The 18,686-nt window shown below is 38.8% G+C and overlaps 2 protein-coding genes across 4 annotated transcripts in view; both read right to left on the bottom strand.

Annotated features, from left to right (window-relative positions):
* Positions 1–1,252: 1,252 nt before the first annotated feature.
* On the bottom strand, positions 1,253–5,256 carry LOC126367219 (uncharacterized). Its single transcript, XM_050010647.1, has 4 exons — positions 4,610–5,256; positions 4,280–4,468; positions 3,707–3,895; positions 1,253–3,074 (listed from the first exon to the last, which is right to left on the bottom strand). The coding sequence occupies exons 1-4, from the start codon at positions 4,671–4,673 to the stop codon at positions 2,938–2,940; spliced, it is 579 nt and encodes a 192-aa protein (XP_049866604.1). The 5' UTR covers positions 4,674–5,256; the 3' UTR covers positions 1,253–2,937.
* A 7,241-nt stretch (positions 5,257–12,497) lies between these two features.
* LOC126367216 (neuropeptide FF receptor 1-like) overlaps positions 12,498–18,686 on the bottom strand; it is a 56,749-nt gene continuing 50,560 nt past the window's right edge. For 2 of the 3 annotated variants that reach the window (XM_050010641.1, XM_050010642.1), the window contains 2 exons: positions 17,763–17,884; positions 12,498–12,907 (listed from right to left, as the gene is read on the bottom strand). In XM_050010641.1, coding sequence (XP_049866598.1) covers positions 12,716–12,907; positions 17,763–17,884 — 314 coding nt within the window. In that variant the 3' untranslated portion in view covers positions 12,498–12,715. The remainder of the gene's footprint in view (positions 12,908–17,762; positions 17,885–18,686) is intronic. The other variant, XM_050010644.1, reaches the window with a different exon arrangement.

The following is an 18,686-nucleotide window of genomic DNA, read 5'->3' on the forward strand; positions in this document are numbered from 1 at the left end:
GCAAAATTATTAACTTGCATTTGATGATTTTGCGATCCTAAGAGTTTGTATAAATCGTTCAACTGAGAACTTGCGCAGCGAAATGTACTAGCGTTATCGCAATAACAGTCACTTGGTAAGCCCCTTCGAGATATGAACCTCTTAAAACACGCGAGAAAGGTAGCAGTGGTGAGATCAGAAGCTAGCTCAAGGTGCACAGCTTTGGTGCTAAAGCAGACGAATACAAGAATATAGCCTTTTCCTATGACAGAACGTCTAATTCGCGACTGTTTAACCTCAATACTTCCAGTAAAATCTAATCCTACCTTTTGAAATGCTCGCAAGGGACGAACAACTCTATCACTCGGCAAAGATCCCATCAATTGTTTAGATGCTAACGCTTTTAACTTGAAACAAGTGATGCACTTGTGTGTTACCTTTTTTACCTCTCTTATGCCGTTTACAATCCAATACTTTTGGTTAAGGCTTGATAACAACAATTTGGGACCAGCGTGTAACAGCCTAGCATGTTCGCTACGAATTATCAATTCGGTAATAATAGAGCCCTTCACTAAAATGATAGGGTGTTTCTGTGCATAACTAATATCGGAGTTATGAAGCCTTCCGCCTACTCTTAAAAGATTCTCGTTGTCTAAAAATGGATGTAAGGACTTTAAAGAACCACTTACCTCTTTTTGCAGTTGTAATGAATTAATCTCATTATGAAAATGAATACTCTGATCGTATTTGATAATCTCAATTAATGCCCTTTGTAATTCTTGTGTAGAAAGATGTCTTTTTTCAAATGTAATATTTTTATCTTTTACCTTTAATCGGAGATTATCACGATATCTAAGAATGTACGCCATGATACGTGTCATTTTATTAATATCTGAGTACCTGTTAATAAAGGATCGCAGGAACTCATTTTCTTTTACAGTGAGAAGGACTACATCAGCGGGGGACGCAGAGGAAGGAGCAGTCTTCACTTCAGGTAAGTTTTCTAAAGGTAAGTATACATTATTGTTTTCAAATTGATACTCCCTTTCTTGCAGGAAGGTCGGACCATTCCACCAGAGGGCGCAGCCGGGAAGTACTTGCGGATCCACACCACGACTGATGAGGTCAGCGGGATTGTCTCGTGACTGTACGTACAGCCATTTCCAGTTACCTGTTAACTCCTTAATTGCTCTCACTCTGTTTGAAATATAAGCCTGAAGCCTTGTTAAATCTGTCTCGATCCAAGCGAGCACGATTTTCGAATCACTGTGCAGATAAACATTGTCAATTTTTATTTTTATATGAAGTGTATCATATACCTTAGAAACAAGCTTCGCCAACAACAGTGCTGCATGCAGTTCGAGCCTGGGGACGGTGAGTGGCTTTGCGCGTGGGTTTATTCGTGACTTGGAGCAGAGTAAGAAAAGTTTTGCATTACCTGTTGTGTCCACCACACGTAAGTATAGACAGCACCCGTAGCCAGTAGTGGAGGACGCATCGGCGAACCCAATGAGTTGTACTGCAACAGCTGTCTCTGGTATTGGTATATTTCTATCTAAATGAATAGGTTGCATGCTAGCTAAGTTGTTAGAAAATTGTAGCCAGTCATGAACAATTTCTTTGGGTGCAGGAGCATTCCAATCTAACTTGTCTTCCCATAATCTTTGCATAATAGCCTTAGCCTTAATTATAATCGGACTAGCAAAACCTAGGGGATCATAGAACCGCGCGATACAACTTAAGACTGTGCTTTTTGTGATATTTCCTGATGACGAATTATCAGGACTTGAAATAGTGAAAGAATCTTGTTTCAAGTTCATTTGCAAACCTAAAGTTTTCATATTAAAATTACAATCTTGTTCAAAATCTAAACTATCAAAATGTTGTTTTTCAATTGGTATATCTGACAGAACACTGGCTTGATTTGAAGACCACTTATGAGCTTCTAAGCTTCCATACTTTAACATTGCACACAACTGTCTTTTGGTTTCAATTAAAATATCTAAGTTTGAATTGCTATATAGCACATCATCTATATATGTACAGTTTCTAATAACAAAAGAAGCTAGAGGGAGTTCATGCTCAAACCTATTAGCTAACTCAAGTAAGCACCGTGTCGCGAGATAGCTCGAGCTTTTTAAACCGTAAGTAACAGTATCTAAGCATATACACCGAATTTCCTCATGCAAGTTATTTCGCCACAGTATGTTTTGAAGTGGTTTATGTGCAGGATTTATATTAATGTTCCTAAACATGCGCCTGATGTCTGTAGTAACCATGTATTCTCCAAATCTAAACAACATTAATATGTCAAAAAGATCACGCTGAACTTTAGGCCCATTAAGCTGTATGTCATTTAATGATACACCTTTATTTGTTCGCATGGAGCCATTGAAAACTACTCTCATGGGTGTACTCTTGCTTGCCTCATTTACCACTGGGTGGTGAGGGAGAAAATATACAGGGTCTTTAGAAAAATCGTATGAATTAATATCAACATAGTGCGCTTGGCCTAAGTCAATGTATTCATCAATGAAATTTTGATATTGAGTTAGTAAATTAATATTTTTGTGTAGCCTTTTTTCTAAGCTAAGAAATCTAAATAATGCAAGATCAAAAGAGCTACCTAAGGTGTGATTGACCTCATTAAGGTTTACTTTTAATGGAATATCAACTTGAAACTTATTATTTTCAAGTTTTACAGAGTTAGAAAAAATTAATTCAGCTTGCTCTGATTCACTGCATTTGTCACTTAGTATTTGGGGAACATCCTCTAATTTCCAGAAGTTTTTTATATTTTCATTTAGCTCACTGATATCGTTATCGCATGTGTGACAATGCAATGATATTATATTGCAATTAGCATTGTTTTTACTCTTGTTGAATATTGGTAAAGCACCCCCCACTATATGACCAAACCTGGTGTTAGTAATTATAGGTAAGGCTGAATCTTTTTGCTCATGCTGCTGCGATTGGCTCGGCGGCGGCTGGCACGATGGCTGGTTCAGCGGCTGACACGACGGCTGCCTCGATGGCTGGTACGAGGGCTGGCTCGGCGGCTGTGTGCTCGTCGTCGGAGTAGATGGCAGGAGCACCTGGAAAAACACATCAGCACCCATCAGCATGTTTATCTCGGATGGCGCATTAAATGTTTTGTCAGCCAGTTGTACACCAGGGGGAATCTTTAATTTTGTCAAGTCTATGGGTTGTTGGGGCAACTTGCAAGTAATTTTGTCAACAACATGAAAATTTACTGTGGTTTTAAAATCTGATACCAGTGATGACACTTCCAGAGGTATGGAATATTTGACATTATTAATTGAATTTGTGACTCCCACGATATTGGTGTCAGATTGCATGGGGGTCAATTTTAGTACATCAATAACTTTGCTTGTGACTAGGGATGCTTGTGACCCGGAGTCAAGTATTGCCTTTACATGTACTTCTCTGTTGCCCTTTGTGAACAGCTTCACCTGTGCTGTAGGGAGCAACACATTATTATTGACATTGGAAAATAATGTTACTGGTGTGGAAATGACTTCAGGATGCACCAATGTATTATGGTCATTCTTGCAAAGATTGCACCTGAAGTGAAACTTGCATCTCCCATTGTGTTTGTTTAAACAAACATTGCATAAATTATTGTCTTTGACAAATTGTATTCGCTCTGCTGATGGCAGTAGTTGAAAACTTTTGCAACTATATAATTTATGTGCAGTCGACTTACATTTCTTGCAGGATGATCCCTGGACTGCTATGTTGACTGCCAGTCTTGAAGCAGGCTTCCAATTGCTTGCAGTTGCCGGAGAATTTTCTGCAGCTAGAGCTCGTTTCTCGAGGAATGCTAACAATTCGGCAACTGTTGGCTCCTTCCCAATCTCCCTTTCGAGTTGGAAGGCGCGGGATGTGAATCCATCTAATTTGCGTAATAAAATAATAGTTAGGATAGGATCCCATGACTCAACGTTAATGTTTAAGTTTTTCAAAGCTGCGAGCGTCTGTTTAATTTGTGATACAAAATCTCTAACATTGCTACCCCTCCCTAACGTGGGCAAATCTAATAATAATGACACATGTTCATTGATAATTTTGTGCCTGTTATAATAGCGTTCTTTTAATAATTTGAGGGCTTCCAAGTAACTGGTTTGCGTCAACGGTAGTTCACTTATGATGTTAAATGCTTCGTCTTTTAAATATGTTCGGAGATAATGAAGCTTCTGTATGTTATCTAGCTTAAGATCACTATCAATTAACGAGTTAAATAGGTTTATGAATGTTACATATTTTGCACAGGACTTACCATCAAATATTTCTATGTTTATTGCAGGAAGTTTGAGTTTCCTGTCGTTTACGCTGGATGTACTTGGCGGAGGAGTAGAAGAGGAGTCGTTCTTGTTGCGTTTTTCAATTTCGTCAAGTAACATGGCCTTGGAAAAGTAAAATATTTCCTCGACTTTTCCAAAATCCTCGATATCATTTTGGTTGAGAACTGAAATTTGGCAATTGAGGTTTTCGTACTGAGTAAATGTGTTTACTAAATGATTTAGTTTGGCTTCTAATTGTGATTTCGAAGATACAACAGACAATTCATGGGAATCTGTAACAAATTTATGAATTCGTGTAAGCGTACCTTTTATGTATCCACGTTTGGCAACAAGTGTGCTTAATTTCTCTTTCTCCTTCTCCTCTGCCATGTTTACAAAACTTTAAACTTATTTTTACTTGTAAATATATCGCTACGTTAGTAATTTCGTTACAAACAATTATTTTTTCGTTGAATGTAAAATGTACAAACGTAATGGCGGATAAAATATGAAAAAGAACGAACAACGCTACGCTATAAAAAAAATAAAACCATAAACAATACACGCGAACGATTTTTCGTATCGAACGAGATGTCCGAAGGCCGATGATCTTGCGTCCCGCTCACTCCTGCGATGAAGCTTGTGGAGCGAGTGAGATCGAAACTCACCCCGAACTCACTTTTCGATCGTGTAGTGTTACTATTGCTAGTTCTTGCGTTTCGTTTCAGCTTACCGATTTCCGATAGGTAGCAAAAAAAGATGTTTCTAGAATTCTTGCAGTGAAGCTAATAATAATAATTTGCAGCTCACTGGATATCTTCTTGCACTTCCTCTGAGTATATTTGCGTATGCACTCACGGTTTCTTGGTTCGTATTCTTTTGGACTCGTTCTCGCAGCGTAGTCGGTCGGATTCAAGACGAAATCTTGACGAAATGTATAACGTCCTGCCACCGCCGCCCGCCGAAAATTGTAATTTTTGTTAACTCGCGATGAAATTCCGCACTGGAACGCTTGCATCCGGCTCGAAGGACCAAATTATGAAGAGTTTTTATCGCTTTCTTCACAATAAAATACGGCGAATCCACTTGAATAAATTTATTGCGAAAGAGCACACGTATACATTTTTAATGTCGCAGAGAGAAGAGGTTTTTTTTTACGGCTGAGTTGCCATAGATAAAAAATATAATTTCCAACAGGCATGGTCACATTAGTGACACGGTCAGATTAGAGACATGGTCACATTAGAGACATTGTCACATTAGAGACATAGTCAATTAGAGACATGGTCACATTAGGGACATGACCACATTAGAGACATGACCACATTAGAGACATAGTCACATTAGAGACATGGTCACATTAGGGTCATAGTGACATTAGAGACATAATCACATTAGGGACATGGACACATTAGGGACATGGCCACATTAGGACCAAGGTCACATTAGAGACGTGGTCACATTAGTGACATGGTCACATTAGAGACGTAATAGCATTAGGGACATGGACACATTAGGGTCATGGCCACATTAGGGACACGGTCACATTAGAGACATGGTCACATTAGTGCCATGGTCACATTAGTGACATAGGCACATTAGAGATATGATCACAATAGAGACATAGTCGCATTAGGGAAAAGGTCACATTAGAGACATGGTCACATTAGTGACATGGTCACATTAGTGACATGGTCACATTAGTGACATGGTCACATTAGAGACATGGTTACATTAGAGATATGGTCACATTAGGGACATTGTCGCATTAGAGACTAGGTCGCATTAGAGGCATGGTCACATTAGAGACATGGTTACATTAGAGACATGGTATCATTAGAGACATGGTCGCATTAGGGACTTGGCCACATTAGAGACATGGTCACATTAGAGACATAGTCCATTAGGGACATGGTCACATTAGAAACGTGGTCACATTAGAGACATGGTCACATTAGAGGTATGGTCACATTAGTGACATGGTTACATTAGAGACATACTCATTAGAGACATGTACGGGACCACAAATTAAAGTGTGCAACATGTCTCACCCACGGCTTAAGATCTTGCAGGAACATTTTCAACGTCCTTGGATGAGTGGTTGAGCGATAGGTTCACGGTTCGGAGGGCCCGGGTTCGAAAATTCCGGCGTGTACAGTACATACCACATAAATCACTTTGAGATCCTTACTTTAGTTAGGACATTATAGGCTGATCACCCGATTGTCCGAAAGTATGACGAGTACTTTAAGTATGTAATCGGTACATGAGCCATGTTAGGGGCCTTTTGCGGCTTAACAATTACTCTGACACCAGGATTGGTGAGGTACATCATTGATCGTACAACCAACACGAAAGAAACGAACTTATCAGAGACATCTATTTAACTTACCCCGTAAGACAATTCGTACATCTCATAGACATGGGCTGGATTCATTGTACCAGCAACCCTCAGTTACCTACAATAAATACACCCTAAGAAATGTAGATGGCGCTACTTACTACTTTTCGTAAAAAAGATATGAGCAAACTTCTTCTATCGTGTGGGTTGTGAGGTGGAGTACCAACCTCATCAACCCTGGTGTCAGGGTTATTATTGAGCCGCCAAAGGCTCCTGACATGGCTCATGTAACGACTACGTACTTACAATCATCAGTAAGTAGTAACCAACAAAAGTCAGTGTGGTGTCAGTGCTGTAGTAGTATTTTATTATTATTATTTTTTAAACTATAGTTTATCTTCTCTTTCTTATTATTATTATTTTTTGTATGTCGTTTCCATATCTCGGGCCTACGGAGCCCCGAATTTTGGAAGGCGTGCGTGGGGCCGAAGCCAACATGTAGAGGCCTCTTAAGACAGTTTAATCTAAATGTGGTGTGACACCAACCGGCGATTATCCCTGTATGCACTATGGGAGTGCACCCAAAGACAATCCCCGGTTCGTGTAGGACTATTGCAGATTATGGGAACAAAGGGAACTGGGCTATTGGGTTGGGGGTTAGTGGACCGGGATACTGGAGCTATGGGGGATTATGGCGCCTGCTCGACCAATGTTGGTAAACATGGATAAAATGAGCAGGCGGTGACTTATTATTATTATTATTTGTAACCGGGACCAACCGGGATAAGAGCAAAAATAGTCCTAGACTTCTCTTATTACAAACTTTAATAGCGATTATTTCAAAAACTAAAAGTTTGATCACAAAATAGATACTTACCCCAACACCGTCGATCTGCATATCTCGTTTGCCCAAAAATCTGGAGGTAGTATTATATCTAGTATACTGATATTGTGAAAAAGATTTTTACGTAAACTCACGCCTAAGATCCCGATCGAGGTGGACAAAGTCTTCATAATACTTAACATATTTTGGTATACGTACTAAACACCTTTGGTTCATCATGTCAAAACTACAAGCCTTTAGATTTCGCATCAAAACTGGTTGTGGGTCAAAAGTTGAATACTCTTTGTAGTCTGCTGTCCCCAACAGGGATTGCAAGAGCGATGCATCCGGGTTCAAATTCAATATGGAGTTTTGTTTTGTTTTTACACCTAGAACCATACCCCTGGTTGATTTGGGGAGGCCTATGCCCAGCCGTGGGACGTATATAGGCTATCTCTTCTCCTTATCGTGTGGGTTGTGAGGTGGAATATCAGCCTCATCAACCCTGGTGTCAGGGTTATGATTAAGCCGCCAAAGGCCCCACAGGCTATTATAGGCTATTTATATTGCCTATGTTGTTTTTCGAGAACCTTCTTAAGAAGCCTCAGAAAACAAAATATCTGTTTATGTACAAATTCGACACATTTAACGAGCATTAATTTTGTATAATAGAAGGTGTCAGCTTCTATTATACAAAATTAATGCTCATTAAATGTGTCGAATTTGTGTCAAGGTCCCATAATACAAATATGTACGTTACATAAACAGATATTTTGTTTCATACCGTACCGAATACTGAGGGGGATGATTCTGAATTAATATTATATTTCATATCATTTCCGTTTTATTATTATTTTTATTTAATTTATAATTTTCAATTCCATACTTGCGGCGGAAAATTTCAATTGATATTCTACATCGGTATTCAAACTCATTTAACGAGCATTAATTTTGTATAATAGAAGCTGACACCTTCTATTATACAAAATTAATGCTCGTTAAATGTGTCGAATTTGTGTCAAGGTCCCATAATACAAATATGTATGTTACATAAACAGATATTTTGTTTTATACCGTACCGAATACTGAGGGGGATGATTCTGAATTAATATCATATTTCATATCATTTCCTTTTTATTATTATATTTATTTAATTTATAATTTTCAATTCCATACTAGTGGCGGAAAATTCCAATTGATATTCTACATCGGTATTCTACAGACTGCACTTCGGAGAGTGTGCCTGCGATCTATACGAGCTCATTCCACCATCCCCCTTTTATCTTCGGACTTCCAGACGTACGGCCGGGTTCCATCCCTATGTGGTGGATATCCCAACTATTCGCACAAAGCGCTTCGCATCGTCCTTCATTATGCTCACTGCTAGGGAGTAGAATTCTCTGCCATCTTACCGTCTTCTGTATTTCCGAATACATTATAACCCGGGTGCTTTCAAGGCCAGAGTGAAAAGGCATCTTCTGGGCGAGCTCATTCCATCTTAGGCTTCGTCAATGCCTTCGGGTAAGTCTGAGGCTAAGAGCAAAACCATCAAAGGTAAAATAAAATGATATCAACTCAGAATCGTGGTCTGAATCATCCCCCAAAGTTTTTGTTACGGTGTGTTGCTAACACCCTTTATAAGAGGTACCCTTTATTTCCTTTATACTTTGCGTTTTAATACAATTTAAGCGACGAGAAGGAAAATCCTTTAATACAATTTTTAGGGTGGCTTGCGTAAGGGTCTTTAAACATGTTTAGTGGCCCACTAAACATGTTTAAAGACCCTTACGCAAGCCACCCTTAGAGTTCCGTTTGAAATCCCCTTGATAAATACAATGTAATGTCCTGCATTAGATTTTCATTCAATTTGTTTATTTTGCTACTTCTTTGTACGTTATAATGTTTTTATATTACTCCGGCAAAGTAGTTAACGTCATTTGCTGTAAGTCTACAATAAGTCACGTATGTTATATACGAAAGAATCTTATTTATTTAGAAAATGTTCGTGTTAGAGCCCTGGTAGTGTGAGATGGTGGCTGTGTTTGCATAGGGACCCAGATCTACGGGGTTTAACGAAGAACCCTTGCCCAGGGATACGGGTGAAGACCTCAACGGTCGCAGAGGCGGAGATTGGAGCCATTGGTATGGCAATGCAGGACGCGTCACAGGGACTGTAACCTGGAACCTGACAGAGGGCAGCAGTAACTGTCAGTACCATTCAGAGGCGGAGGCGATAACAGCGTGGCTCTTAAGTTAGTGATGAGAGCTGTGGTAACTCAGTTGGAAGAACGCTCGACTCTCAGTCTGAGGTCGCATGTTCGAGTAATCATAAATGAAACAAAGAAATCAAAATACATATTTTATTTACGTATATACAACTCTTTGCTCTACCTAAGTATAGTCTCACTACATAACATTATAATTGTGTTTCTTGTAATTATTATTATTAACATAGGTTATAACATAGGTTATAATTATTATTATAACATAGCATCATGCCTATGTCCAGGCAGGGGTAGGCTGAATTTTATAGTATACATACCCACTTCTCGACAGCTATGTTTAGGAATAATAATATTTCACAACAGTAACAAATATAATTAGAAAACTATACAAAATGTGCATTCAAATTATTATAATTCGATGTAATAATAGTGTACAAAATTAATGTCATTGACTATTAATATTTATACGTTTTTAATATTATTATTTGTACATATTTAATTACATTAAACTTTGAGGATAAGTAAGCGGATTCCGTGAAAAACGCCATAAAATAGGGTGATGATGATGACAACGTTATTTATTTACATAAATAAATAATATTTAATAATATTTTTTTAATATTATATCCCGCTATTCTTCAAAATTCCATTAAATTGGGATCAACATCGTAAAAGGTTTTAAGCCTTTTCGCACAATATCTTGCAAGTTTCTATAGTTAATTACTTAAATCTAAAATGACTAATAGCCTTTGTAATCGAATCAATAAAGCAGACAATAACTACTTTCCAGGCTACGTTCACCAAAAACAATATAGATGGCGTTGTACAGCTTTGACGTGATAATTATCTATTTTCTCATTACTCGGGCACTTAATTATTCTAAAACACAATTTAATGGCAGAAGCATATATGAAACATATTGAAGCTTGATATTTGGATCACGTTATGTATAGAATTATCCTACTGGAACTTATTTCGCTTCTCTTTTTTTGATCAGAATAATAATGGGTTGATGACGTGTTGTGCCTGGGTGTGTTGAGTCATGATTTATACCTAAAAACAAAGATAGAATATGCAGATGTCTGTTATCCATGAAATTAGAAGGTCAAAAGAAGGAAAATCTGTACAGCGCCATCTACAATTTTTTTTAGGAACCTAGCGGATCGCGGCACGTGGGTGTGGGTTGCGGTTCACAGCAGTTATGTAACTAATTTAACGTAATTAAATACAAATATAAGCAAACCAGCGGATAAAAACTAGTAATATGTACATATTTGAAATGTAGGCTGATCCCTTATCACTATAAGGTTCATCATATCCAGCTTACGACATCGTATCAACAGTGGCTGCAAGTTGTCTTTGATTACTTGTGGCTCTGCCCACCCCATTAGGGATTACGGGCGTGATTTTATGTATGTATGTGTGTTGAAATGTACAAATTAAGCATTTTCATTTGATACCCAACACACTACATTCGAAAAAAAATACTCGCGCTCACTTAACGCCCTCTAGAGGGCGCCACGTTGAATTTAGCGTGACGACACATAAACTATAACCACCGGATAATTATGACGCTTCTAGTGACACCTCATTTGTTAAATTCCGACAGGTGGTTTAGAAGTAAGGTTGGAACAGACGTGCATACACATACTTTCATTCATATATACATTCTTACATACGTAGCGGTCAAATGCATAACCCTCTTTTTTGTTTGGCCGAAGTCGGGTAAAGAGATGTTATATAAAATTATTCGATCTCTGTATTCAGCCTGCTAGTAGGCATACAAATAGTAGTCTGTTATTTAAGTACTTAATAATATAAATTGTTTGCAACTTAGTCAAGGCCCCTTATCTGTTCTGGACAGTGATCACAAATTATTATACATGAACTGAACATGCTGACACCGGGTATTATCCGAAAAAGTCTGCAAACTGCTTTCAGAATCATAATTAGACAAAGTCGCGGAATCCAGTAGACAATAAGCGAAGTCTTTCTTAAAATACTACTTTGTACAATTACCATCAATTGTAAGGTACACCAAACAGATTTTCAACTCACTTGTTGTCTAATTCGTGTGATATTTTTTTTTTTTGTCTAATCGGTTATAAATCTATCCTTATTACATAAGCGACCACACAAACTTACAATGTGTTCACATAATTACCGCGGAATCACAGAGTTCCATAACTTTCTAACACTAGATTTTTGAAGAAGTCTTTCTTAAATGAATTAAGCTCTGAATTTGCCCACGTCCGTAGGTTTGCCCTCGAGACCTTACACGGTGACCCTTGAGTCGTGCTATTCGAGCGATGTTACCGGTGGCAGGCTCCAGTTGTGGTTGGTTACCACCCTCCAGACATAGCCTTGCAGCCAAGCGACGAAACTCGTGTTTCGGGATGATGTGTAAAGAAGCTTCTAGAGGGGTGAGATTCGCGCAGTTGTATTATTATGTGCCGAGCAAAGTGCTTTGGAGTACGCACTGTAGAGCCAATTGTACCGAAATACCTCCCCGCTGCTTTCTCCTTGCCTATGCACTCTTCCTCAAAACTTGAGTGTGAACCACCCTCCTTCATTTATTTACAGAAAGTAACAGAAAGCCTATACACTAAACGAACCGGACCCTATCAATAGATATAATGTCTTTATGCGTTCGAGTGTCCGTTTTCATTGTGCACGTTGTATTATATTTCGTTACTCCTGCCGTGGGGACGCCAACTTGGAACGCTCGACCGCATGACTGCTGTGTATCTGGTAGGACTCTGCGTTTTGTGATAAGGTGGTAGAAGAGCCATAGTCTTCTTAAATCTTCTTCTTTGCGAGTCGATGGCGATCGATACTAAATTTTTGCTGACTAATGACTGCAAGGATAATCTCTGCAGGTGGGGATACCTGGTTGATGGTTGCGATGATTGCGAGTGTGGAGTATCACCAACAACTATGGCTCACCTTTTGTGCTGTCCTAAGTGCCCTAACAGCTGCACTATTAAATACCTTTACGAAGCCACTGACATTGCCGTAAGCGTGGCCAATTTTATTGGTCTTCTTAAATAAACTGCGCATTCTTCTGACATTGATGATTCCGCCAGCTGTGGTCTCGAAACGAGGTGGCTCTGTTGACTCTCCCGTACTGGATACTTGAGTTGTTGTTTCGAATGTGAGTGTGGCTGCTTCGGAAGGTAACCGTGGTACAGGTCCGCATACTAGACGTGTTGGATTTTTGACGTAAGCCTTGCATCTGTTGAGGATCAAATTGTTATTGGTCAGTTTGAAATTCATATTGGGCCTAGCAAATTCGATATCTTCTACGCTGGGCAGAGACATAATAAAAAGGATGATGTACCGGTCAACATGAATAACAATAGATTGGAGCAATGTCACTTTAAATGTAGGAAAGTGAGTGAAACAGGACGTATGATTGGTAGAAGGAAAGAGTGTATACTATGGAAGGACAGTGAATGGGGATTCAATTGTTTATGGTACGCGAATTTAGTATGGTAGATAAATGGGACGGAAGGAAGGTTTTTTTAAACGGCGACGGTGTCAAGGTTGGAAAAGTTGGATTCTAACTTTACTAAAAAGGAGAAAGAAAAAGAAGTCAAGACAAAATTTCATTTTATTCTATGGGACATAAATTCTAAGGTAAGTTTCTTCTGATAACTGGACCGACGGGCTCTCCCCACCCCAGTAGAAGAGATAACTTACGCCCAAAAGATTACACAAAAAATTCAATCAAAAAGAAGTATTGTTTACTGTTGATTATTTTTTGTTTATTCGGATCACTGTGTGGGCGCGTCTTATATTACAGTGCGTTTATTTTCTATGTCCTTCAACAATCATCGAATTTCGTAATAAAAACAAATACTAATTTCCATGTTCATCAATTGGCTACTGATAGTTTTCGAATTAGTATTTAAAAAATTACAAACGCTTATTTTATACCTCTTAAAATATTTTATTTTCTCGAAAAAGTTTTATTTATAACAGAATACATAATTACAAAATACATAATTCTTCTTCAATTATTTCAAATTTCGCGCGAAAACGGTTGGTCACGTGACATTTTGCCCAGTGACGTCACATGTCAACAAACAAAGAAACTGTTAAACAGTACAACTTGACACCTGACAGATAGATTTTATTTTTGTGAAATGTGACGTCACATGAAGCTCTTTGCCGTCTGCTGTATTTCCGAATGCATATAACCCGGGTGCTTTAAAGGTTAGAGTGAACAGGCACCTTCTGGGCGAGCTCGCTCCATCTTAGGCCTCGTCAATGCCTTCGGGCATGTCTGGGGCCAAGAGCAAACCCATGAAAAGGTAAAAAAAAGAAAAAGCTCAATCATAGCCACCCGTGTTTCGGGTCTTGTAATACACAGATAAAAATAGCTTTTTTATTTTGTAAAAATAAAAAAAATTGTAATTATCTTAATAATTATTGTTTAATGGTAAGCTACCATATCCGACATATTTCATATTTTATTGTTACAACTGTCAAATAGCCAAATCATGTATCAGAATTTGAATATAGAACTAAGAACTTTATAGTTCTTTTGTTTACGCAGGAATGACTGCTGAAGGAAATCAAGACAATATAAGCACATAGTAACTAGGTGAGAAGCTGCACCTTTGTGCGTCATGCACTGCATATGCCATTGTAAAGTCGTTTTCTCTTCTGTGCACGTTCTAACACAACATAGCATCGCCCCTGTATCCCGTACGGAGAGGTGTGTGATATAAACGCCACTATGGAGAGGCGCAAATTAAAAATAAACTCATGAAACAATTGCGTCAGACTTAAAGCCTAATGAGGGACTTTCCACACCACAATCCCCAAAATATATACAGGGTGCTAGTGACATCGTAACGAATACTGAGAGGGATGATTCAGCTGATTATTCTGAGTTAATATCAAGTGGAATTTTCCATCGCAAATGTATAGAATTGGAAATAATTTAAAAAAACTAAAAAAAAATACATGATTTTTGCGACGGAAAATCCACTTTTTTTTTTATTTGTTTCAAAAATTTAGTACACACAGTGATTATGCTAACTAGCATCGTTAAACCATGGTTTGTGTCGATGCTAGGTATCTACGATGTGTGTGACTTGATATCGACTCAGAATCATGGTCTGACTCATCCCTCAAAGTTTTCGTTACGGTGTCACTAACACCCTTTATAGCTGGCGCTTTACAATTTTGCCTTCGTTTAATTCAATAAATAATATACATATTTATCTTTTACCTTTGTTACGTATTAAATGAAAACCTTTGTTATTACACCCAGGCACAACAAATTTTCCACAGATTATTATTCTGATCATAATAAAGAGTAATGTGGGTAGCAACATAATTCTATACATATCTCATCCAAATATCAAGCAACAATTATTTTTAGATATGCCTCTGACATTACATTTTATTTTTGAATAATTATGAGAGCATGCCTATGTTATGGCCAAATATGCTGTACCAATCGACCCACTAGGGTCGATTAATTCTTTCAAATATAATTTTCCTCTCAGTCGACGCCCTGAGCCGAGGTTCGCGCACAACTGGGCACCCTCAGGCCTGTTGTCTTAAACTGTGTACCGGGTGAGAGCCTTCAGCGCTCCCCATTTGTCCGGCCAAGTAGTTAATGCCATCTGCGGCATATCTATAATAAGTCACGTCAAAAAAAAAATACCATATTTGTGCAATACATTATTTGATTTGATTTGAATGAGAATAAGGCAATTATCTGGTTGAAGTTCTACAGCGCCACCTATATATTTCTTGGAGAATGTAGCCTGGAAAATGCCCTCCGCTGAGTTATCGCCACAGGCAAGTATCAGCAGAAGAAAGCCAGAGATGCGGAACACCAAAGATAGCATTGCTTAAGCCAGTATTCAAGAGCTATTAATACTCGCGACACATGTATACCACGTAAGTTAAATACACAGCGTCTATTGGTCGACCCCGCGATACATGTCGCGTGTGCGTAGATAGCATGCACCGTGTAGGCTACGTTCAAAGCTGATCAGTAAGCACCTCAGAAGAAATAGGTAATAGAAAAATAAACATTATTCCTTGGAAATTAAGTGCAGAGATATACCGGGGCCCAGATTATAATATAAGATAATATTTTTTTATGCTAACTTTTTAAAAACTCACACGTAAAGTATAATATCGTTTGAATGCTGTAATGTTTAGAGCAAATATACCCATAATGCTGAGCGCGTCTGTATTGCCAGTGATATGCGCCAGGTAAAAAAAAAATCTTATAAGTATTTGGTACAACTACGGAGTGAAATCTATCAACTAGGTACGAACATCATAAATGTAGGATTATCTGTTACGCGTATTATCGTGTGTATTATACAGAGGGAAATTGATCGACTAGGACATCACTTATTCAGTCAGGAGAATGTGACATCACTAATTCTCACGTTTGAGAGTTTAATGCAGAGTTTCCCAAACCAATGCAGCAACCAATGGGTTCTGCCCCTAGAATGACAGACCAACCGCCCGAGCCAACAAACTTTTATTGTTATTTGAGAAGCTAAATTTCTTAGAAGTGGATCTCGAGTTTGTAAACTTGTATTATACAGTGTTAGTGACATCGTAACGAATACTAAGGAGGATTCAGACCATGATTCTGAGTTAATATCAAGTGGAAGTTTCCGTCGCAAATATTGTTTTTTTTAATTTATTTTTTAATTAATTTCAATTCTATACTTTTTCGATGCAAAATTCCACTTGATATTAACTCAGATTAATGAGCGGACTCATCTCTCTCAATATTCGTTACGATGCCACTAACACCCAGTATAGGTAACCCAGACAACTTTGGGAACCACTGGTCAATAAATTCTACATCCCAACATGAAATAAAGTTACCAATCGAAAAAGTTTTCTTTTGTTTTGTTTTATGTGTTGCCAACACATAAAACAAAACAAAACACACAGTGTCCTCGTGGGCTTTGATTATCTCGCCAAAAGTATTTTTTATTGTTCCCGACCCTGAAGTTTAATAATATATTGTTGACTTTACCGACTTGGCAAACTCGATTTTCCGAAAGTGACATGATCCGTACCTTGGACGGCGTACCCGCTACTATCTATTTAAGTCATTACATGAACTAGAAAAAACAGATAATATAATCGTTTTTGTAGATAATAGCTAGCAGTGGATGAACTGAACGGCCTCCGTGGTCCAGTGGTTGAGAATTGGGCTCACGATCCGGAGGTCCCGGGTTCGAATCCCGATGGGGAAATATTACAAAAAAATCACTTTGTGATCCCTAGTTTGGTTAGGACATTACAAGCCGATCACCTCATTGTCCGAAAGTAAAACGATCCGTGCTTCGGAAGGCACGTTAAACCGTTGGTCTCGGTTACTACTTACTGATGTAAGTAAGTAGTCGTTACATGAGCCACGAGGGGCCTTTGGCTGCTCAATAATAACCCTGACACCAGGGTTGATGAAGTGAATTGAAATGAATTCACTTCAAAACCCACGATAGAAGAAGAGTGGATTAACTGTCCACTATATTCCAGATATAAATAAATATGGCCAATGCTTCTATGTTTCAAAAAGATTTGAAATATAAAAGCTTTTGTGGGCGCTTGCGTAGCATATTTTCCTTTGTTACCGCTCAGTCTGCTTTATTACTGTCACATAGGACACTGTACAAAAGATATTGCTGTAAGAACGAGTTAGGTACTGTTTGATGCCCAGTTCTTTTTCTGGTATTTGTCAGCTCAATGGTCCCTTATGCCAGAGTTAATGAAGTCAGTCAGTGATCTTAGAACTGGTAGGTTCCCACCCTAGAGGAGAAGATTTGTATAGGTATGCCTATCTATAATATTATACACTGCATGTCTGCTTGTCACGTAGGTCACTTGGAAGAAATCTCTTTCTTAGAGATAAGCTTACCGTTACTGTCTGTTTTCTTTTGTCTGTTCTGTTGTGTACAAATAAATAAATTGTGAATTGTGATTATTACCTAACAATTGGGCTTTTTTTGTTTTTTTTTTTTGACGTGACTGGGCCCCGGCGTAAGAAACAATGAAACGTAAAATGAAACTAAGAGGCAATTGTAGTGACTTACATGGAAATGAGTACTAGAGTGCAAGTTACCAGGGTCGTGACAGAGCAGCTTGCGCAACGAGCGGCGGAAGTTGCGCGTCATCAGGCAGTACACTATCGGGTTGATCGCGGAGTTCGCGTGCCCTGGAAGGAAAGAGAAACTCTATGTTAACACATTCACGGACAAAAGGTCTAATGATGATGATGATCTCCGATCGATTTCGGCCATGGCGACCACTTCGACTTCTAGTCGGCACGACTCTGATGCGCCCGAAGATGGCTTATGTAGCCCATCTTAACAGTGAACTCCCGCGCACAGTGAAGGCACGTGAGCAGACCGTTTTGGTAGTTATAATGAATAGCGACAGGGGGACGGGTCTTCAACTCATCACGTTTAGCGTCGAGGTCTGCCGTGCGCTGTTGCTCGAACTCATGGACTCGCCTCATCACATGCACTATTCTGGGCGCTGAGCTGCCAAACCCTCTCATTGAGAAGGCTCAATGATGCATCTTTTCATATGCCGCTTCAGAACGTCTTTATACCTGAGGAGTTGTCCGCCAAGGTCTACAGGCCAACCAGAAATACGGCCGATCAGCAAATGATCACATAACATGAACACACACACATGATGTGATAGTCGTTATATGAGTTATGTCAGGGGCCTATGGCGGCTCAGTAATAACCCTGACGCAAAGGTTGATGGGGTTGGTAATTCACCTCACAATCCACACGATAGAAGAAGATCTATGCACAACACGCGAGATCGCCAGCGTGGTGGATCATTTACCTCATTCAATGCTTATCGCTTCCACTATGGTCAATTAATTATAACCAGGTGAGAGCATTCAGTGTTCACCATTTGTCCGTCCAAGTAGTTAAATCGATAAGTTTGTTTTTCCTCTAACATGCGAGGCGCGATTTTGTTCTTATTTTAATATAACGTGA

Source organism: Pectinophora gossypiella, chromosome 5 (assembly GCF_024362695.1).
Source record: "Pectinophora gossypiella chromosome 5, ilPecGoss1.1, whole genome shotgun sequence".
NCBI classification, from domain to species: Eukaryota; Metazoa; Arthropoda; class Insecta; order Lepidoptera; family Gelechiidae; genus Pectinophora; species Pectinophora gossypiella.